The 20,901-nt window shown below is 54.1% G+C and overlaps 4 protein-coding genes across 11 annotated transcripts; 2 read left to right on the top strand and 2 right to left on the bottom strand.

The window, feature by feature from the left end:
• Positions 1-438: 438 nt before the first annotated feature.
• Positions 439-11,446, bottom strand: SCAMP5 (secretory carrier membrane protein 5). Of its 6 annotated transcripts, XM_085515921.1 has the most exons (8): positions 11,187-11,446; positions 7,416-7,557; positions 4,294-4,365; positions 4,084-4,212; positions 3,143-3,299; positions 2,830-2,931; positions 2,531-2,648; positions 439-2,453 (listed from the first exon to the last, which is right to left on the bottom strand). In XM_085515921.1, the coding sequence occupies exons 2-8, from the start codon at positions 7,480-7,482 to the stop codon at positions 2,259-2,261; spliced, it is 840 nt and encodes a 279-aa protein (XP_085372047.1). In that variant the 5' UTR covers positions 7,483-7,557; positions 11,187-11,446; the 3' UTR covers positions 439-2,258. The 6 variants fall into 6 exon arrangements, 5 of the variants coding, with proteins under 5 accessions (XP_085372047.1, XP_085372051.1, XP_085372048.1 ...); XR_014934447.1 differs by lacking the exon at positions 3,143-3,299 and having other exon boundaries at positions 11,187-11,414; XM_085515925.1 differs by lacking the exon at positions 3,143-3,299 and having other exon boundaries at positions 2,830-2,926; positions 11,187-11,417.
• Positions 11,447-11,502: 56 nt separating this feature from the next.
• On the top strand, positions 11,503-15,170 carry COX5A (cytochrome c oxidase subunit 5A). Of its 2 annotated transcripts, none has more exons than XM_015872579.3 (5): positions 11,503-11,672; positions 13,201-13,317; positions 14,072-14,193; positions 14,722-14,844; positions 15,014-15,170. In XM_015872579.3, the coding sequence occupies exons 1-4, from the start codon at positions 11,594-11,596 to the stop codon at positions 14,833-14,835; spliced, it is 432 nt and encodes a 143-aa protein (XP_015728065.1). In that variant the 5' UTR covers positions 11,503-11,593; the 3' UTR covers positions 14,836-14,844; positions 15,014-15,170. The 2 variants fall into 2 exon arrangements, with proteins under 2 accessions (XP_015728065.1, XP_085372068.1); XM_085515942.1 differs by lacking the exon at positions 11,503-11,672 and adding an exon at positions 13,077-13,094 and having other exon boundaries at positions 13,176-13,317.
• A 311-nt stretch (positions 15,171-15,481) lies between these two features.
• Positions 15,482-17,942, top strand: FAM219B (family with sequence similarity 219 member B). Of its 2 annotated transcripts, XM_085515915.1 has the most exons (6): positions 15,482-15,586; positions 15,775-15,865; positions 15,950-16,040; positions 16,356-16,433; positions 16,732-16,780; positions 17,032-17,942. In XM_085515915.1, the coding sequence occupies exons 1-6, from the start codon at positions 15,512-15,514 to the stop codon at positions 17,185-17,187; spliced, it is 540 nt and encodes a 179-aa protein (XP_085372041.1). In that variant the 5' UTR covers positions 15,482-15,511; the 3' UTR covers positions 17,188-17,942. The 2 variants fall into 2 exon arrangements, with proteins under 2 accessions (XP_085372041.1, XP_032302859.2); XM_032446968.2 differs by having other exon boundaries at positions 15,539-15,865.
• A 168-nt stretch (positions 17,943-18,110) lies between these two features.
• Positions 18,111-20,866, bottom strand: MPI (mannose phosphate isomerase). Its single transcript, XM_015872559.2, has 8 exons — positions 20,809-20,866; positions 20,587-20,714; positions 20,313-20,513; positions 20,086-20,227; positions 19,820-20,002; positions 19,539-19,712; positions 19,260-19,468; positions 18,111-18,790 (listed from the first exon to the last, which is right to left on the bottom strand). The coding sequence occupies exons 1-8, from the start codon at positions 20,822-20,824 to the stop codon at positions 18,572-18,574; spliced, it is 1,272 nt and encodes a 423-aa protein (XP_015728045.2). The 5' UTR covers positions 20,825-20,866; the 3' UTR covers positions 18,111-18,571.
• Positions 20,867-20,901: the final 35 nt, after the last annotated feature.

The following is a 20,901-nucleotide window of genomic DNA, read 5'->3' as shown; positions in this document are numbered from 1 at the left end:
CTGGCTGCGCATGCGCGCTAGTGCTGAGGCCCAGCCTGGTCTTGTAGGCCTACCCGGAAGTGGGACGTACCACTATAAACCCACGCCGCTCGGCGCTCACGTCAACCCGCCCCCCCCCCCAATGCCCAGGCGGAGGTTGGCACCATGCATCGCCCCATTCTTACACCCACGTTCCTCCCACCCCACAGAGCAATAGGGACAAGCCTCAACCCCAGCAGGGAGCCCAGCGGGTGCTCCTAAGGGCAGAGCTGGGCTCTGCATGGCAGGCAGATGCAGCCCCCTGCATTGCCATGTGTGGCTGGGGCTCAACCCCATTATATGGCTGCTAATGGGACACTACGGCTGCGGGCAGTGTGAGTGGGGTCCTGCCCAATTCTATAGGGCCAATGTTTGGGTGGTGAGCATCATCTGGCACAGAGGACACAGCAGAGAGCAGGGTGAGGTGCTGAAGCAATGTCTGTTAGTTACAGCTGGTTACAGTTTATGCGGCTTAAATAGAAGGTGAAGTCACTTCATTCATCGTTTTGCAGACACGGATGACAGAGCACGTGATTTGGCAGAGTAAGTTTTAAGCTAGCTAGAAATGAATTGCACAATATTGAAACCTGATTAAGTACATAATAGGCTCAGCAAAGGATGACTTTTCTCCTTACAGTTTATACATATATATACACACACACATACACGCAGACAGGCGTTTCCATCATTAGCTGCATTTTAGTCTCATCAAGAGTGATATCCTTAGCAAGGAAACTATTCTTGGTGTGCGTGGCTGGAAGGAAATAAACCCAAGTTTGGTGTAATTCACATGGGCAAAATTCACATCTCAATGTTGCTGCACAGATGCCTGTGGGGCAGGTGGAGCAGGAGCAGAGAGGCTGCGTTCCCCCTTTGGGCTGCTTTTCTATGAGTTAGAAGGGGGAAAAAAAATGGCCTGTTTAAAGTGCATGTAGAGTCTGAAAAGCATCTCTGAGAAGGAGCTTTCCCTCCTCCTGCCCCATGTTGCCCCTCTGCTCCATTTATAAATGGAGCTCTGCTGCCTTCTACTAACCTGCAAGACCCTTGTTGGAAGCCCAGCCTCCCCATAGAGGGTAAGGTTTTGAGGCTGGTGGATCAGGAGATCTCATCCTTGCATCCCAATGCAGACAGGTTTCTCCACACTTTATAGGAGCAGGAGCAAGAAGGAATTGCTCCCCCCAGCCCAGAGCTTCCACAAGGAGCTGCAAGTTAGCACGTGTCCCAGCAACCAACAGGGACACATCTCAGCCTTGCTGTCCAGAATCAATGGGGCTTATTACTCAAGTCTTGACCAAGAATAGGTCCTGCAAGAAACACACCGCTAGTTTAACAGTTTCAAAACAGAAGCCATTAGAAAACAGGTTCAGGATGCAAAGTCACCACCCTAAGGGGGAAAAACCTGTCCTCACTTCCCAACACACACACACAGCGTGTCACAGCTCTCATCCACAGCCACGCCAAAGTAATACTGCAAAATGTCAACTACCCATTTACAACACCACGCACTGAGAGAAGGTGGAGATCCTGAGCCAGGGGGTGGGTTAGGAATCTCTTGGCTTCCAGCATGTCAACAGCAGGATTGAAGGGTTTTTTTCCTCCTCTTTTTCTTTCTTTCATTCATTCATTTTTCTTTATCTGCTACATCAGCCATATTTTTAATGGCTAAAATAGCCACCTGCTCATTAGAAAGTAGGAAAGGAGAATTCCCAGGATTGCTTGCCCTTGCTGAGACATTGGCAAATGGCTGGACACTACCAAGTGAAAGAAAACTCACATAGAAAACCTGGAGTTCAGCTCTTATTTAGAGAGGAGATGGGTGCTGGTCACTATTCTTTAATCTTTCCCTTTTTTTGGGGGTAAGGGGGGGCTTTTGGCTGATGTAGTTCTAACACACCTATCACCACAGTAATAATAAACCACCACCGTGCACTATTTCACAGGGAAAAGAATACAGGAACATAACACGTACTACTACGCACAATGGGAATCCTGCAGGTCAACTCACAGCCTCTTCAACGTGAGAAATAAAAAGAGGGAGAAAAGAAGAGCTTGAGGTGATGATGGAGGGAAAAGGTATAAAAGAAAAGACAGGTTCTGTTACAAAGAAGAGGGAAAGAAGAATGTGGTACACTTTAGTTTTCTGAAACAGCTGCAGGAACTCAGCTCAGCCTTCCTCCTCCTCCTCCTTCTCCTCCTCCTTCCCCCCCCAGTGCTTCTTCCCGAGGCTGCAGCCCCGTTGCTCACATCTCATTGGAGTAGGTGTAGTTGGGGGTGGCCGAGTACTGCGTCTCATGCTGCATCATGGCCCCCTGTGCAGCCCCCATGGCTGCGTTCTGCGCTGCTTGCTGCACGTGTGGGTTCTTCCAGGCTCCTGTGGTCCACTCCTCCTGAGCTTTGCTGAAGCTCCCACCACTCCCCCTGTAGAACTTGTGCACCTGGAGAAGAAAAAGGGTTGGGATGAGGAAAAAATCCTTGCGACTACCTCTTCCCAGCCTCAGTCCCAGCACTGTACCATAGTGAGGGCGATGAAGGAGAAGACTGCCATCCCTGTGAACAGGATGGTGGGGATCAGCATCACCACAGCCGACCCCACGTTGGTCCCAAAGAAGGAGATTGCTGCAATCCAGCCACTGCAGGGAGACAAAAACAGGCCATCAGCATCCCTCCTTAATTTTGCCTCCAGCTCCCCCAAGGAGAAAAGCTACTCCTGATGTCAGGACACTGAGGAGCTGCTTGCCCTCTTTGCTCTTCACCACCCCAAAACCACCTCCCCATTGAGCTCGTCTTCATGCCCACACGCATAGTCCTCACCAGACACCCCATCCAGGAATCCCCACGGCCTGGATGATGCTGATAACCAACTGGGCCATGAAGGTGAAGAAGAAAGCCATGAAGCTGAAGGAGCTGTCTGTCCTGCAAGAGAGGGCTCTGTCAGTTCAAGCATCTCCATCCCTGCTGCTCTACCCCCATCCAGTGCCAAACAGCCTCACAGTGAGGATTAGAAAGTACAGCTAGAAGGCTGGGCAGGGAGAGCAGAAATCCCCGAGATATTCAGGCAGTGCCCCAAAGCTAAGCACTGCATTTTAAATAACCGTGAAAGCCAAGCTCAGGTGTGACCACTTACTTGAAAGCTTTGTAAATAGGTCTAAACCAGCAGACATAGGAGCAGGGCGTAAAGAGAATGAGCCAGAGAATTGCCAGTCCCAAATTAACAGCTCCGCCGCCTCCAATCAGCCATGCGAGGCAGCCAACGAGATTCACCGCCAAGGTGATGCTGTTCACTGCAAACACACACACACACACACACAGAGGGAGCGGAGTAGCGCACACGAGGAGGGCGGCATGATCCCAATACCCTGCAGCAGGTCTGACACCCCCTGCTCCCCCCCCCCAAGCCCCTCATGGGGACTCATCTTGTGCTGGTAGAAAGCTCCAGATGGAGCTGAAGTTTATCCTGGAAACTACCAAGCAGCTGTTGGGAATTTAATGCTCGAAAACAGCTTCTGCAGGGAAACACAATTATATATATATGTATTTTTTTCCCCTCTTTTGTGGATAAGTGACAGGAGGCATGCGGAGGATGTTAGAGAGATCAGGGCAGCTGAAGGGGTTAGAGAAGAGCAGTGGCTCTTAGCATGGAGCACGGCACGCAGAAGCATGCAAAGAACAGGCAAAACTCCAGGAGGGATCCAGTCCGTGTCACCAACTTGGCCGTGGGGCATTTGGGAACCAACAAAGGGGCTGTGAGGAGCTTAGGTCTGCAAGAAAAGCCCCTTGGATGTCAAGACACTCAGAGTGCCTTCGCTGGTGGCAAATCCTCCACCAAAGCTGTTCCAGTGCCTGATTTAGCGGTTGGCAACCCTGCTCATGGCAAAGGGGTTGGAACTGGATGATCTTTAAGGTCTCTTCCAAACCAAATTCTATTGATTCTTCCATTCTATGAAATCTGGGAGTTGCTGCAGCCCTACCCCATCCCCAGTGGGTTTGGGCACAAAGGTCTGGAAGGGGACAAGGCACACCACCCCTGTTTGGCTCGTGTTGAGCACACAGCCAACCCCGACTCACGCATCCAGAGGTAGTAGAGCCGCTTGGCCATGGTGCGGTGCTGCGGCGGGATCTCAGCGTCAAAGTCCTGGTAGAAACATGGCTTCAGGGGGATGAAACGGGGCAGTGGAGGGAAGTTGTTGGCTTTTTCTGCAACAAGAAATCCCATTAATGAGGGGCGATGAGTGCAAAACAACCCAACCCCCCCCCCCCCACCTAGATTAGCCGTACCTGCCATGCTGGCACAGTCAGAACTCCCTGCTCTGTAGAGATGAGGGAAAGCAGCCGAGAGCTGCGTCAGAGCTGGAAGGAAGGCAGAGGACACAGATGAAGGCACTGAGGGGAGTGGGGCTGCTCCCCAGCTGCCCCCATTCCCCAAACTCTCCCCTCCCCCCTTCGGGCTCAGCACAGGGCCCGACTTAGCGCGGACACCTGGCTCAATCCCGGCTCCCTCCCCGCTTAGCACCCTGCCGATTAGCACAGCCTCCAGCCGCGTGGTTCGGCCCACGCACAGCAGCGGGGCTCCCTCAGCTCCATCCCCGCAAGGAAATGGCCTCACCGAGAGGCGAAAACCCACGGAAAGCGCGGGGACACCCACGCGGCGCGTTCCCCACTGGGCTCCAGCGGCCTCCCCGTGCCCTCCCGGTGCCCTCCCCGTGCTGCACGACACCCCCCCCCCCAGCCCATCAGCCCCTTGGCCGTCACGAGCGGGTCCCCACGCACAGCACCGCTCCCACGCGTCGCGTCGCGGGTGGCGGCGGCCGCCCGGCGCCGCTCTTGCCGCAGCGGCCGCGCTCTCGCGAGACTACGCCGTCACCCGCCCGCCCCGCCAACGGGGCAGCACTCCGGATCTCGCGAGATAAGTTGGAACTGTCCAGGGTCCTGCCGCCGCCGAGCGGGGAGTGAATAGGGACGGGGGCCTATAGGGGGCGGAAGGCAGAGCTCGGGCTGAGAGCTGTAGGTCGTGGGAGACCCCCTATGGGGTACGGGGGCAGCAGGGCAGGAGAGACTCCAAGTGAAGGAGTTTGGCATATTCCATATGGTCGGGTGACCTTCTGTAGGGAATGGAGAAAGGGAGGCCGTCCATAGGGTGTAAAAAGCAGTATTTGGGTCAGGGGAAGCTCTGGATGGAGCATGGTAAGCCCCATATGGATTGAGGCAGACCCTCTATGGGGCAAGAGTTTGGCAGGCTCCACATGGGGCGTATGGATTCGAGACACTACACAGGGCAAGGGAGACCCTCCATGGGCAAGAGTTCAACAGCCACCATATGGGGGAGAACCTCCATAGGGGTGAAGTTCTGTACGCATTAGGATCAACCCTATGCAGGTCATGGATATGGTGAAATCCATATGTAATAAGGAGACCCTCTATGTAGTGTGATATGTATGGAGGGCAATAGCATCAGGGCGGCACCAGAATTAACATATCGCCAAGACTTGGTTGCTGCACCAACACTGAGAAGGGCATATTCTCCTCCTAGTCGAAGAGTATAACTAGCACAGTAAGGGGGACAGCCCAGCCATGACCCAGAGATTCATACCTGAGCTGAGGACAGTGGTCAAGCCCAACCAAGACCCCAGATCAACTGGCACATCTCTAGTAGATCCACACTCTCAAGGTCAAGCCATGAAGTAAGCCCAGCAGCCAGGACCAGCAATAGCTAAGCAGCTCTCCAGTCAACCCGTAGATTGAGGCCCATATGAGTAGCACCAGAAACAAGCTTAGCTATCCCTAAATGGGAGACCAGCCCACAATAGATCCCAAATTAGAGCTGAAAGCTGTAAATATGAGCTTACACAGGGCTGTGGGATCATACAAAGGCTGTGGGGCTGGGGTCCCTCAATTATTCCTCTTGCTCGTTGTGTTATGGCTTTACAAAGGGGTTTCAGTGGGGAGCCAGATGCATAGTGTCTCGCTTAGGGATGTCACTGTTATAGGTGCTGTCCCACGTGCAATGTGACGAGCACCTGAGACCTGAGCCACCCCGATGTGACGCAGAGATGGACGGAGACTTTCCTCATATCGCAAGCTTCAACTTTCCGAACTGCTCCCACATTCAGCAGATGAAAGAAAATATAGCGAGGGCAGGTGGAGGGCAGGGGCTCACGTTACTGCTGCTCCAGCTTTCACCATCTCTCTCTCCTGTTTTAACCGATTCCCTGTACTTTTCATCTAGTGCTTTTATCCCCTCAGCCCTCCTTTTGTCCCTTTCCCATCCTGCTGCTCCTCAGCTTGGAATAACTGCTGTTGTCCTCCAGCAAACACACAGTGACAGGGTAATGAATGGCTTCAGATGGTAATTAGCGATGGAGCTGCTAATAACGCGATTCATTTCCATTTTAAGTGCCGCAGAACGCTGCGATAAAATGGACCACGGGTGGCAGGATTTGATCCCACAGCGCAGTTTTCCTCCCTGCTGTGTGAATGGTTGTTGAAATCCTTCCTTGTTATTTTCCTAGGGGCTTTAGCATCTTTCAGAAGCAGTGTTTTGCCAAAGAGGCTTTAATCTGTTTCAGCCACGCCATTGGCTCTGCCTCAGTTTCTCCTCTTGGGGTTGTCCCAACAGTGGTACTCACTCTTGCTGCATTGGGGCAGCAGGGATGGGGCTGGCCGATCCATTCATTTATTTATGGATTTTGCAAGCCCTATTCGGGGTGAAAATAATCCCAGGTCCTCCAGAGGCTGATAAGATTTGGCAGCAAGGCAATACTCGGCATCTCTTTCCACTGTGCAATGATCCGGAGGCTGGGGCGGGGGGAGCAGGGGACAACTGCTGCTGTTTGCGGGCGGCTTGGTGTCCTTGAGAGAAGGGACGAGGTTCTCTTTAAGGGGGCAGGACTTGGGGAGCATCACAAAGCCAGGAGAGAGCTTCTCCCTCTGCCCACCCAGGGATGGAAGCAGCAGCAGGGTGCTGGGATGGGAGGCTGAGCGAGGGGAGGAGGAGGAGGAGAAGGAGGGGAGGGAGGGGAGGGAGAGGGGGAGGATCTGCTAATTACACAGAACAGCTCTGGGGGCTGCTGAAGTCCAGAATGAAGCAAAGAGCGGCAGAAGCAAGCGCTGCAGAGGGAACAGAGGAGCCTGAGCACTGCCGAGAGCTGCAGCTGGCAGCAAACGGGGGCACCCAGGGGATCCTACAGCTCTGGCCTCCCCTGGGGACAGCCAGCACCAGGACGAGGAGAGGGGAAGGGGCTGGGGGTCCTGGGGACGTGACGTTGGAGCTGGAGGAAGGCAGCGGGGGCTAAGTGTGGGGTGAGGGATGGCGGCCAAGCCCATTGCCCAGTGTAGGATGGAGAACTTCCGAAAGGTCAGGACGTCAGAGGAGGACAGCCCCTTGCCCTTCCCTGACTTACCCCCAGGTGTGGTGGAGATGAAAGTGAAGGAGGGCAGCAAGATCAGGAACCTGATGAGCTTCGCCATGGCTCAGATGGAGCTGAAGGGCAGCAGGCAGATTGTCTTCAGCGGCTGCGGCAGAGCGGTCACCAAGACCATCACCTGCGTGGAGATCATGAAGAGAAAGCTGGGGGGTCTGCACCAGGTCACCAAGGTACGCTACAAAACCTTGCTGGAGGTCTGGGAGAACCAGGACCCGCTGCCTGGCAGTGCAGCACAGAATCTGACCGTCCATAAGAACGTCCCTTCCATCTGCATCCTGCTCTCCCGTGACCCCCTGGACCCCAACCAGACGGGCTACCAACCCCCTGAGCCCAGAGAGGCAGGAGAAGACCCCTCGAGCTCCTCGGCCAAGGGGCTGAAGCGGCCCCCACCGCCTGCCCGTGAGGAACTGCTGCCCAAGAAGCTGCAGGTAGCGGGAGCCAGCAGCCCGCAGGGCTCGGGGACAACAGACAGCCAGATGGACGGCCACTACTGACCCTATGACATGCTCACAGCAGGGTCTGGGGGGGCTACTGACCCCACGCAGAACACATCCTTGTATCCCACTGGCTCCCCATTTTATGAAGGGCGGCTGCAGTGTGTAGGTCTGTGGGAAAACCTCCCCTCTCCAAACTTTTCCTCCCTTTTGCCTGGTGCTGCGAGCACTTGTAGGGATGCGGAGCCACTCGTGCCTCCTGTCAGCCCTGCTAAATAGCCCCCTGCACAGCAGACCTCCAGGACTCCCATAGAGCTGAAGCATCCTTTGGATTCTCCCCAGATTGGGAAAGGCAGCTGCATGCCTCCGCTCTGCATCGGGATGTCTCAGCCAGCTGCAAAGAGCCCATCGGAGTAACACCTTCATTGCAATTAACCCCCGAGAGGAGCTGTCAGGTTTATTAATGCCGGGCTCTGTGCCTCGTGGCTCCTGTGATTCATCCTGAATAGCACAAACAAGCAGATGGGTCCTGCTCCCTCTCACCCAGCTCCCTGCTTTGTCTCTGCTCCTTCCTCTCCTCTGTGGCATCACTGCTATTTTGTGCTTTGCTCTGAAATACCCCAAGCTGATCCTTCCTCTCCCAGAACTGCTGCAGCCTGAGAGCCAAAGAAACAAGCCCTGGAGCACTGCTGTTCATTTCAATAGCAGCCCCTCCAGTGAACAGGAATGGAAATAACCCCTCTTCCCACATCATATATTCAAGTTTTTCCTCTCCCGGAGGTGTTTGCAGCCATGGTGAAAGCATGATGACGAAGACAACAGGGAGCATCAGGTGGATCATCTACAAGCTGATGGACAGATGCTGGGATGAAGTGGAACTTTGTAGGTTTGGCTGCGGATTATTTGCTATGGGCTGGCTCCCCAGAATAGCCCTTTGGAGTGAAACACCCGCTTTTTCTATGGGTAAAAGGAAACCAATGGAAAATAAAAGCTCTTTAGAAATAATTGAAGTATGTCTATGGGGAAATGGGGGGGGTGAGGGTGGGGGTTGTCTTTGCCACTGACCATGGCACAGATGGGTACAGTGAGGGCGGGACTGTGGCTGCTGCTGAGGCAGAACAAGGGGATCCTGGCCAAATCCTGCCTCTTGGGGATGAGGAATCAGGGCCAGCTTCTTTGCATGCCCTGGCAGTCATCTGGCCCCAGCTGACATGGCAAAGCCCCCCATGGAGCTCCATCTGCCCCACGTCAGCCCCTTGCCATCACGTGGGGACCAAAGCAATGCAGAGATGGGTTGTGGGAGGCCAACTGAACCCAAATCCACCTGGGTCCCCTGCCCAAGCAGGACAGATTCAGTTGGCTCCAGACAACGCAGCCTTGGGATGGAGTCAGTGGGCATCACTGCTTTGCCAAAGGCTGGCTTGGAAAGTGCTTTGTTTGGCTGGGAGAGGGAATGGAAGGAGACCAGGGGAGCAAGAAAGAAGAGGAAGGGGGAGTAAAGGGGGGTGGGTTGTTTGGCAATGACCTTGTTATCTGTCTCAGCAGGCAGCTGCTCCTCTGGGCCGGAGGCTTGTGCTTATCTGCCCTGCCACAGATTGATTCATTTCACTTATCTACCACCATGTAATTGAACATTAATTTCCATTTGTTTTCTTATTTTTGTGGGGCTTTCATTCCCAGAAAGGAGGGGTTGGCATAAGAATTGGAGGGGACCGAACAGACCCCAGAATCAAATCCATGCACAGCTCAGCGGCGCTGGCCAGGTGCTGTGCATGCGATGCAGTCTGAGGCCAACAAGCCATTGCAGAACAGGCTGTAGCGTGCCCTCAGCCCCACAAGTAGATCAGCAGAAGCCCTCAGAGCAGCATCTTGCACCAGTTTCCATCTTGAACGAGGTTAATGAAGAACTGTGCATAACGAGACGGGGAAATCCGGGTTATGACACTCTACCTCAGTGATCGCAGATAGGGATTTCTGATCTCCTAACCAGCAGGACCCCAAAGCCTCAGCCTTGGTATGAGCCAGGGGTTTTTGGTCTCCTAACCAGCACCAGCAGGACTTTGGGGGCAGAACTCAATAAGCAACTCAATCTAAGCATGAAGACTTTAGAGAACTAACAGTCCTTCAGCCAGCTCACGTTGCCCCCAGCAAGGAGAAAGGCAAGGAGAAAAAGAGAGAGGGAAAAAAAAGCCACTTATTTCACCATATTATTTTGTTAATGTCCAAAAATGACTGTTAATTGATTCAGTACACAGGCAATTTGGAGGCAACAGGAGGCTGGGGATTACAAATGCTTCGCATTGCTGGCTGCGTACCAAGGATTTCCTGCATGAAGAAATAGTTAAAACAGAATAAAAACGGACTGCAACTCCGAATATGAAGCATTTATAAATAGCAGAATGGCATCTGGCTCCACAGGGTCCTAAGGGGGTATTGTGAGTGAAAACAGAGCGGCTGATTGTCTGCTGTGGAGGCACAGCCCAAAGCGCCTACGAATTGTAATCTGGGGGTCATTTTGTGAGCTATAGGGATAGTGGCACAGCCTCACAGTGGCCTCAGCTGTGGGCAGCACACTGGTGTGTGTTTAGGGATGGGGATGCAATGGGTCTCACCAACACAAGCATCCACCTCGGGCTCACTGATGCTCTGAAGACAGCCTGGCAGCAGGGATTCCCTTTGGGAAAGCCAGGCTGCATTCAGCCGTGGAAAGCCTTTAATGCCAAGCAGCTGCGGGCCCTGATAGCCACCAAAGCATGGAGGGCCCCGAGGGCTCTGCCTCCCTCTGAGAAGCCAAGCTGCTGCTGTGCTAACCCAGCTGCTGGGCTGCTAACAGCGAGCAGTCTATTGCCAGGAAGGGCTCCATCCCCTCACAGCATGGCTGCCTATGGGCAGCTGATCCCTGGGGGATCTCGATTTAGAGCCTCTGGGGGCTCTGAAACACAACATGGGCATTCATATATCCATAATAGGATGGATGAACAACCGGCTGAAGGGCTGAGTTCAAAAGGTGGTAGGAAATGGGGTTACAGCAGACTGGGGGGACAGCCTTGGAGGTGTTCAGGACCAGGTTGGACTGGGCCCTGGGCAACCAGATCTAGTAAAGGTGTATGTTTGGTGGCCCTGCTAGGCAGGGGGTTGGAACTACATGATCCTTGAGGTCCCTTCCAACCCGGGTCATTCTGTGACTCTGTGTGAGGTTCCCTGTGGCTCCATTTTGAGGCCAGTTCTGTGTTACTACAAACAATTTCCAACCAAATTAGGACTCCAAGCTCTGGCTGCCAGCAAGCAGCATGTACCAGATGTATAGACATACCTTGTGCTCCAGCAGGCCCAGCCATGCCAGGTGAATGAGGACAGGTGCCATCCCACTGCCGGGCCCACCACCAGCATTGGGTACAACATGGATGCCACAGCATCAGACATCATAACAACCAGCACTCAGAGGAAGGCGATGATGGTGTGTACAGACAGGGAGATGTGAGGGGAGGCCTCATAGCTGGAACACCACACATCACCAACCCTACCACAAAATGGCGGCCGGCACCCACCGCCTTCCCGCCCATCCGCCGTCACGTGATAACGCGCTCCCGTTCCTCTCACAACTTTGTCCCCTCGGCGCCACCGTAGCCGTCCCCGCTCCCCTCCCCTTCCTCCCGCATCCCGCGGCCTCAGAGCGCGGCCGCCGCCCGGTGCCGTCCTCCCTCCGTCCCTCCCGCCGCCATGTTGCCCGCCGCCTCCCTCCTCCTCCGTCGCTGTGCCGCCGCCGTCGGCCTCCGCAATGGCTTCCGGGGTCCCGCAGGTGAGCGGGGCCGGCCGGGCCGCGGTGTCCTTGCCGTGACCCGGCGGCTGGGCCTAGTGGTCGGCGTCAGCTTTATTCCCTTTCTATGTGCTTTTATGTGGCCCTTTGGGAGCTGAGCCCTCCGTGGCCTATTAAACCTGAAGCAGATAAGGCTTTTCAATGGGAAAAGTCACATGTAGTGGGTTTAAGGCTTATTTAGTAGGTTCAAGGCTTAGATGGCGGCTCTGTACCCTGCTGGGGGTCGTGCTGTGTGTGTGGAGGGTGGTTAACACGGGGGTGGCAGCCTGGGCCTTGTCCTGCCGCCCCCCTGTGCCCTGCATGGAGCTGCTGTGCTGTCATTGGGGAAGGTCAGGCTGGGCAGCACCCGCTGGGCCTCAATATTCCTTATGTATCTGCCTTATTCTTGCACTGGTAATGTAGATATAACGCTCTAAATCAGGTTATAGATCAGTACGGCAGCTTTGACCTTAGGTCTGGGTGAAAATCTGCTTGTTGTGCTTATAGTAAAGCATTCACCGTTGCTGTGGTTTGTTCCATCTGTGCTTCCTGTAGGTTATCTCTGCTGTCATCTTTGAGGCTGAAAAGCTCTTGTGTGGAAGGAGAAGGAGGAGAGCAGCTCAGGCTGGTGGGTTGTGCACAAGGTGCAGGCCACGTGGCCGTGCTTCCTTTCCTTTTAAAGAAAGCTTGAGCTGCGTAGTGCCTGCAGTTCATGTTGGGTTAAGGAGAGGAAAAAGAGAGCAGTGCTCAAGGTCATGCCTGAGCCTGGCTGCTCTGCAAACATTGGCACGGGGACGCTGTGGTGGAGCAAAGCAGAGCCTGCTGGGCTGGGGTTGTGGCTTAAGAGAAAGGATCAGCTTGGAAAGAAATAATGTTGGTACACACGCAGCCCTCAGAGCAAGGAGTTTTATCTTAGATATGGAGACAGCAGTGGGTTTTTTTGTGCTGGAAGGAATAGTCCTTCCCCTGCAAGCGCTTCTTTGGGTGTGTTTGGGCTGTTACCAGTCACAGAGTGAGTTGCTGAGTGCTTTCAGGAGTTGTTTGCTGTGGAGAGTTGCTCCAGAATAAATCAGGGGATTGATTTCAATTGGATAATATCAGAACCCATAGGCTTTGCATACTCATTTCTGGAAGGTTTGCTACTGAAGAATTGATTAACCTAGTTCATCTCACAGCACAGAGCAGTGATGTTCCATGGGTTTGCTTGGAGTTAAAATTCCTTTGTCTTATGGAAGCAGCTTCTCCCATAAGCTGGTTGTACAGAATTGCTTTTCTCTGTGTATCCCCCACCCTGCTCTGAATGAAGCTGTGGGAGCCCTTGGTAGTCTGTGCTTTAGAGAGAGTAGGACACTTTGCCACTAAACCAACAGCTGCCAGAAATAAGCAGTTCTCATCCACACTGATTGCTGACCCGAATGAAACATGGTGAGCGAGGTGTATGTATTTACAGCTCGTGGTCTCTTGGTCAAGACTCAAGTGCCCTTCTCTTGGTATATCTGCTCAAAGCTTCCACCTTTCTGCTTTTATCCAGCTGTGCAGCACGCCCGCTGCTACTCCCATGGATCACAGGAGTCAGATGAAGAGTTTGATGCCCGCTGGGTGACATATTTCAACAAGCCAGATATCGATGCCTGGGAGCTAAGGAAAGGTACGTTGAATCCAAAGGGAAGAGCAGCCTGCTTTGTGATAGTATTATGACTAGGGGGATCTTAATTCTACTTGGCTCACGAGGCAGTCAGAATACAGGCTCTTTTGCCTCAGAATACAGATATTAACTCCCTGTCTTTAGGCTGAGGGAGAAAAACTGCTGTGGGGAAATGGTTTTTGAGCTCAGTGGTTGCTTAACACATGCCCACACTAATTTTTCTTTGGACTTTGACTGTGTGGTTTGGCCATAACGTGCCGCAGACCGTTTGTCTGGTTGCCTTTGTGTGTTACTTGTTGTGGAGTTGCCAGCTGCTATTAAACTGCTTCAATTAGGGCTTGTAAAAATCTTTGCCTAGCGGCCATAGGGCTCATTGCTGCATGACTTGGATGGCCAGCTTGGCTTTGAAAGGAGAGGAATGGCTGCTTGGAAATTAAGTCATTTGGATCTCTTAATGATTGCACAGCTCACTTGCCACAGTGTATTCACTTCTTTTGAGAGCATGGATGATCCTGGCCCACTGGGATTCATAAAACCTGTTTAAAACTTGGCTGTGGTTCTAGTATTGAGAGGGGAGGAGGGTAAAAGAAAGACCCTGGGGGTGGAGGGGTTCAAAATAGCAATGTAAGTTGCAGTTGGATTGCTGCTATGTTAATCATTCCTTCACAAAATGGAGCAAAATAACACTTTGTGGGCTCCTTTTGACATCATGATGGGTCGATACCAAGTTCCTCCAGCTGTTCCTTTATATTCACAGGTATAAACACACTTGTGGGTTATGACTTGGTTCCGGAACCAAAAATCATTGATGCAGCTCTGAGGGCGTGCAGACGGTTAAATGACTTTGCCAGCGCAGTCCGCATCCTGGAGGTGGTGAAGGTGAGCTGGATGATGCCTTAAGCTTTGACTGCTGCTCTGCATCACCAAAAGCCCAGCAGCAGCACAGTCCTAAATGCTGAGCTGGCTGGGATTACCAACTTAGGGAGCTGCATGGTTAGAAAAGCAACATAAACCATCTTGAAACCTGAGCCCCAGGTTGGCTCAGCTCCTTAACAGGAACTAGGGATGGTGGCAGAGGTCTTTCTTATTGTCTTAGAAGCCAACAGCTGTGCTCTGCTGAGTGAATTGGCAAGGACAGTCCCAAAGTGGCATTGCTACCGGATCCACTTGTTCCAAACAGCAGAGCAATGCAAGGCTGGAGGTGCACACTGGATGGTGATTCCTGTTTTGCAAGCGATTTGTGGGCTGGTTTATGAATTGTCCCTTGTTTCAGCAGCTTGACAAAGCTTGTAGCTTTGTGTATTGCAAGTGGTGGTTCAGGCCATAGACTCATATGTGAAAATGCCTTGTATGGGGTGAGCTTCACAATGATTTACTCTCTGTTTAACACCATTCTTTCCCTTTTAGGACAAGGCAGGCCCGCACAAGGAAATCTACCCCTATGTTATCCAGGAGCTTAGACCTACTTTGAGTGAACTAGGAATCTCCACACCAGAGGAACTGGGCCTGGATAAAGCATAAACCTTGTTGGTAAGGGGTTCTCTCCCTTCCTTTTGAGACCATTGGACCCCAAATCTCAGCTTTCTAAGGCAGTTTGGCTCCGGAGATGGCCAGTGTGGGATGCTGCCCTCATAGGCCACTATGGGAGTAGTGGGGTGATGCTGCCCTAATAGCTATTACACCTATTCTTCTGTTCCAGGTGCATTACAGGAGCGTTCAGCCACCTCTGCCCGATTGTTCGCAGTGTCCTCAAGCCCTGAATGTTCCACCATCACCTTATTTCAAATAACTTTATCGAATTGCCATGTATGTGATGTGCAGTTGGACTTAATAAAGGAAAACATAGTTGAACCGAGGCAGTGCCTTTGTGTGGTTATTTTGGGGGGGTGAGAACCAACAGGGGGACGTTCGGTGTGAAGAGTGGAGGAAGAATCTCCTGGTTTTGGGGCTATATAAATATAATTATATATATATATATATATATAATAGATATAGAATAGGTGGCTGCCTAGGGCACTATGTACCCCGGCCCTATTAAGCGCGGTTACAGCAGCAGCCCGGAGCCCTTTGCATGTGCAGCATAGGGCACGCCCCTTCTTGCTCCTCATTGGTTGCTCTCTTCTCTGCTCGCTGCCATTGGTGGATGGGCAGGGCGAAGAGCGCTGCTATTGGTGGAGGGGCGGGGCGAAGCGCGGCCATGGCGACGGGCGGCGGCGGCGGGCCTGGGGCTGCGGCCTATGCGGGCCGAGCGGGCGGGGGGCGGGGAGAGGCGGTAGGGCAATTGGGTTGGGGGGCTGTATGGGGATATATGGGGCCGTATGGGGAGATATGGGGCTGTATGGGGATATATGGGGATATATGGGGCTGTATAGGGATATATGGGGCCGTATGGGGATATATGGGGCTGCATGGGGATATATGGGGCCGTATAGGGCTCACTGTGCTGCTTTCCCTCCGCAGTTGCCTCGCAGTGACAGGAGGCCGGGCCAGCGAGGCGGAGGGGCCACAAGGAGCGGGCCTTACACACTCAGCCGGGCCCCAGCCGCGCTGCGTAAGTGTGAGCCCCAATGGGGCCGAGTGTGAGGAGCTCACACCCCTATGGGACTGTCGGCCCTCACCCTCCCCTCGGTTGCAGAGAGGCAGCGGGAGCTGGCCAGGGCGGCACTGCGGCGGCACGGGCTGCTGGGGGGGCCCGGTAGGCCACCATTGAAACCTACAGCCAAAAGGTCAGAGCCCCTTTGGTCACCTCATTGTGTTTTATCTGTGTGTGGGGTGACGGCTGCTTTGGGGGGGGGATGATGTGGGGATGGGGCTGAGGATGCTACAAGGATGGAGGTTCTGCAATAGATACTGCAAGGTTGGGGCTGGGGGTGCTGTGAAGAAGGGGATGCTGCAAAGGTGAGGATGGGAATGCATTAAGGTTGGGGATGCTGCAGGGATTGGGGATGCTGTGAGGATAGGAATGCTGCATGCCCTGTGTAGGGGACATGGATTCTTGCTGCTGCCCATCGCCTTGCAGCCGTGTCCCCGTGCATTTGCAGAGCAGTGAAGTTTCACAAGGGCTACGTGGCACTCAGCCAGACAGCAGAGGAAAGCCTGGTATCTCTGGACTCAGACAGGTGAGCATCCCATTCTCATTCCAAGTGGGTGTTTTTAGAGGGTCAGCGTGCTGGATGGTTGCCCCTGGGGTGGGATTTGCAGAGGACTAGCCTATAAACCTCATTGATCTAGAGGTTGATTTGCCTTGCGGCTTGGAGCCCATCCATGATTGGGCTGGGCACCTCCTAGCAGCAAAACACCTCTGACCCAAATTTAGCAAGTAAACTCCTCACTTCCCTTGGGGTTCTTTGGAGGTTCCCTTGTCTGGCTGCTGAAGGAGCTTGCAGCACTTGTTCTGACACCATCTTTTCATCCTAGTGATGGGGAGCTGGAATCGAGGGGCTCATCTGGCTACTCATCTGCTGAGGCAAGTCCAGGTTTGGCTCCCGGCCCCTCACATAGTTCCTGTTGGAGTCCCCTACCCCATTTTCCCCTCGGGGCTCAGCGCTTTGCCTTCATTTCTAATCACAGTTAGAACAAGATGCTGCTTGTTCTTGAGGTTAACTAAACCCTGCTGGTCTGTCCCCCTCTGTCACACCCACGGCAGCATTAACCAGAACACCAATGACATTATTAACAGGGAACATTAATCAGCCCCATCTTCTCTCTCCTTTCCAGCAGGTGAACCAGGACCTGAGCCGGCAGCTGCTGCAGGACGGGTACCACCTGGATGAAGTCCCAGATGACGAGGACCTGGATCTCATCCCTCCCAAACCCACCACCTCCTCTTGCCCTTGCTGCTTTGGGGATTCTCTCTCCTGTGTGGTCCAGTAGCTGCTGCTCACATGGGACACCTCAAAAGCCACCACGTTCTTTATCCCTTGGGATGCTCGGTGGCATCCCAAGAACTCAGTAGTGCTGCATTATAGCACCCAGCCAGTCCCAAACCACTTCTGGTTCTACAGAGCAATATCACAGGGGTGGTTCAGTGACATACAGCCACATGGGTTTCATCTGTCACCAGGGTAAAGAAGGGACTCATAGCAGTCCCATTCTTCAGCCCTGAACAGCTCAGACACTACGCACCCAGAGTGCCCTAAAACCATGTCCTCTTACAAGGACATTGCTTGACATGGTCCTCCTGAATCTGCTCATTAAGGTCAAATTTGGAACAGCTCCACAAATAGGCACAGTTACATTCTTCCTTATGTCTGTGTATCTTATGCTGCCAGCTGGCCAGGGCAGGAAGGTGCCCAAAGGGCAGCTTGCTTTTTCTTGGTATAGGTGTGTTTTTCTTTCTTGTTAGATATAAAAAGGGCCAGTGTTGGCCTCTGGGTTTTATTTATGATGTGTTCCCCCCAGCCATCACGGTGCAGCTCAGCCCATTTGGGCATAGATTCAAGGCAGAAGAGTTCTGCCTGGAGCGGGTTTTCTAAGCTGCCTTAAATCATGGTCCTGCTGTACTGTAGAGGACAATCGGCTTCTTATAAAGAAACCTTATTTAAATGATCTATGTCTAAAGAACTGAGGATTTTTGGTATACTCCTCATTGGAGGAAGCACTCAATAAACTGGATCTTGTTACTCAAAGCGTGTCTTACTGCTCCCTTCCCAGATCCATCTTGTTTCCCCATAGGTGCTGGTGTCCACCATCAGCTCTGCCACCTCCCTCACCACCATGTTCCCCTTTGAGCCCCCATTTGGGGCTGGGGGAGCCAGCAGTGGATGTGCTGCCTCCTCCAGCTCCGCACACAAGGCTGAGGACAGAGTCACCACTTTATTCATAGCACCGGTCACCTGAAGACCTTCAGACCCCACTGTCCCATAAAGCCACTCCATTGGCAGGTGGACAAGGGGAGAACCCAGCTGATCCCAAACCTCCTTCCTCCCGGTAGAAGCCCCAGCATCACATTCACAGGCGTAAGCAGCGGTTTCTAAAAGAACCCAACAAACCCAGCACACCAAACAAAACATAAATAATTGTCATATGGTGTTAGCAGCACTGGGAAGGACTGGCCCTAGAGGCTGTGACACAATGGAGACACGAGTGTCTCAGCCCCAAAGAGCTGGTTCAGAAAGCAGAGGAGTGTGAGTTGCTTCTTCTAGAAACTGGATGCGGGTTGCTTTGAGTTTCACTTTTAGGGTGACTTCTGAGCTACTGACCAAAACTGCTTTGGTTTCTATCTACCCTGGAGTGTGGGGATGGCTGGAGATCCTGCTCAGAGCAGGCAGCAGGCTCGGAAGAGCAGCATCCCCTCGGATGGGGCCAGGTGCAGGGACATGATCTCGTTGGCGGACATGAAGATCACGGAGCCCCGGCGCAGGGTCATTTCAGATGTGGCAGCTGTAGAGGTGCCCCTGGCCGTACCTTGGATCACCAGCAGGATACTGGCACAGTCCAGTGCAGAGATGAGGTAGAGCTTGATGGAGGAGGGAATCTGCAACAGAACAGTGTGGATCTCCTGCAGCTTTCCTTCTCTTTGGGATTAAAGGCACTCATTCCCCTTCCCCTTTCTGCAGACCCAAGACTCCTTCCTCCCTATCCCTACATCCAAAGCTGCTCAAGAAGCCAAGAGAGCCCCAGGGAGAACATGGAATGGAGAGGGGCTGGTCACCATCCTCCAGCAATCCCACATCTAAACCCATAGGTTTAGAGTTTAGGTGCCCACAGAATTGTGGACAGGATCCCTGGAGGTGCTCAGAGCCATGGGCTAGTGAAGGGGCAGCGGACTGATTTGAGATGGTCTTTAAGGTCCTTCTAACCCAACCTAATCCAGCCCTGTAACAAGTAAGGAGCACTGTCGGGAAGTGGGGCTAAAACTCATTCAGAAAGCAAACCTAACACTGGGACAGTGATCAGCTGATCAGAGATCAGCTCTGAAGACCCTAAAAACTCGCCCAGCTCACCTCTATCCTCATCAGCGTAAAGTCAGGCACGGGTGGGTCATAGATGAAGACAGAGGGGTCCAGAGGGCTCTGCACGGCCGGGAAGATCTTGGAGCTGCTGGGTGCTGGCGTGTAGTTGAGCATCTCACAGAGTGTGAGCACATCAATGAATTTGGGGGTGAGGCCGGCACGCACCGTGTTGTCAGAGCACGCCATGCACTCCACACAGTCTGTGGGGAAGAGATGTCACTGCACAGCAGTGGGATGGACCCTGTGCCGTGTGCCCATCCCTGAGCTCACCTCCCTGCAGGTAGGCGTGGGGCTCGTTGGCAGCCAGGAACATGGCCTCGCCAGGCTCCAGCCTCACCACGTTGAGGAAATAGATTGAGAAGCAGCCAATGTCCCCAGGGAACTGATCATGCAGGCGCAGCAGCAGGTCCCCATTGCTTGCAGATGTATCCTGCCCTTTGGCCGCTGCAAGAGGAATGTGGATAGGGTTAGAGAGCGCCCACCCAACTCAGAGACTGGATCCACCCCAAAGACTGGAGTTCCAGCATCCTACAGGTGGGAATGTCACCCACCTTGCTGGGAAATCCTCTCCACCAGCATGTTGAGCTGCTGGGTGAAGGTCTCCTTCTCGCTCTTCATCAAGCAGGTGAAGCAGACACGCAGGGCAGCCGAGACGCCGCGTGGATCATGGCTGGCACTGCGCTCCAACTGCTCAGCTGCCACCTCACCCACCAGCGCCCGCAGCTCGGGGACATCTGTGGTGGGGGCCGGTCAGAGACAATACGAGGTCATTGGGCTGGGTGCTGCGTGTCCCTCCTCCCCACCCAGCAGGGCTTACCCCGCAGGAAGGCGGCGATCTCCTCCACGGGCCTGAAGCCGCACAGCCCTTCGAATGGAGTGAGCGCGATGGCCATCTCGGGTTTGTGGTTGGCATCGGGGTAGTGCTGGGGGAACTGGGCGTGCAGCTTGGCGGCCAGCTCCTAATGGGGGGTGTTGGGGCGTGACACGGGGTGTGACAGCAGGCCATGGTGGTGTCTCCATGGATACAAGCCGGGATACACTCACCTTGTTGGGGTGCGCCTGGATGGAGAGGGCGGTGCGGACGGACAGTACCTTGAACAGGAAGGGCAGGCGGCCGCCGAAGGCCTCGCACACTTTGGAGCCCAGGCAGGCGGGGTGCTCGGCCAGCCACGAGCCCAGCGCCTGCGGGGGGTCCCGGCCGTCCAACACCGCGTTGTCCCCGCTGGGGTGGGCGCCCATCCAGAGCTGCGGGACAGCGGCAGGGCCGGCTCAGCGCCAGGGGGGACGGCGGGACGCAGGGCCGTGGTGCCGGGCTCACCTCAGCGTACGGCTGCTCGGGATCGATGCTGGCCGAGGGGTCGGCGCTGGACACCAGCTGTGCCACGGCGCTGCGCAGCCCGCGCTGCCCCCACGCGTAGTTCCGCACCGTGCAGCGCAACGGGAACACTGCGGGATGGGACGGACACGTTACCACCGCCACCGCCACGCGTGTCCGTGTCCGTGTCCGTGTCCGTCCCCTTGGTTCCCCCCCGTCTCTCACCGCGCGGTTCCGCCATGTGCGCCCCTTTCCGTTCCCGTCTCGATCCCCGCGGCGCGCCGGCGCGCCCAGCGTGCCCCGCCCCCTTCCGCGACG

Source organism: Coturnix japonica, chromosome 14 (genome assembly GCF_054131305.1).
Source record: "Coturnix japonica strain WE chromosome 14, WE-NBRP24, whole genome shotgun sequence".
Lineage (NCBI taxonomy): Eukaryota > Metazoa > Chordata > Aves > Galliformes > Phasianidae > Coturnix > Coturnix japonica.
Note: the sequence above shows the minus strand (reverse complement) of the source record. Positions and strands in the feature narration are given on the sequence as shown.

Bases quoted from the DNA above. Each gene is read 5' to 3' on its own strand.
- SCAMP5 (XM_085515921.1), bottom strand. From the start codon at position 7,482: ATGGCGAAGCTCATCAGGTTCCTGATCTTGCTGCCCTCCTTCACTTTC. The intron at 4,213-4,293 runs GTACGGCTAATC...TTCTTGTTGCAG, and splicing joins TGACTGTGCCAGCATGGCAG to AAAAAGCCAACAACTTCCCT. The intron at 2,932-3,142 runs GTAAGTGGTCAC...CCTCTCTTGCAG, and splicing joins CCTATTTACAAAGCTTTCAA to GACAGACAGCTCCTTCAGCT.
- COX5A (XM_015872579.3), top strand. From the start codon at position 11,594: ATGTTGCCCGCCGCCTCCCTCCTCCTCCGTCGCTGTGCCGCCGCCGTC. The intron at 11,673-13,200 runs GTGAGCGGGGCC...GCTTTTATCCAG, and splicing joins TGGCTTCCGGGGTCCCGCAG to CTGTGCAGCACGCCCGCTGC. The intron at 13,318-14,071 runs GTACGTTGAATC...TTATATTCACAG, and splicing joins TGCCTGGGAGCTAAGGAAAG to GTATAAACACACTTGTGGGT.
- FAM219B (XM_032446968.2), top strand. From the start codon at position 15,613: ATGGGGATATATGGGGCCGTATGGGGAGATATGGGGCTGTATGGGGAT. The intron at 15,866-15,949 runs GTAAGTGTGAGC...CCTCGGTTGCAG, and splicing joins CCGGGCCCCAGCCGCGCTGC to AGAGGCAGCGGGAGCTGGCC. The intron at 16,434-16,731 runs GTGAGCATCCCA...TTTTCATCCTAG, and splicing joins GTATCTCTGGACTCAGACAG to TGATGGGGAGCTGGAATCGA.
- MPI (XM_015872559.2), bottom strand. The intron at 19,713-19,819 runs GTGGGTGACATT...TTCCTCTTGCAG, and splicing joins GGAGAGGATTTCCCAGCAAG to CGGCCAAAGGGCAGGATACA. The intron at 18,791-19,259 runs GTGAGCTGGGCG...GTTCTGTTGCAG, and splicing joins TTACGCTGATGAGGATAGAG to ATTCCCTCCTCCATCAAGCT.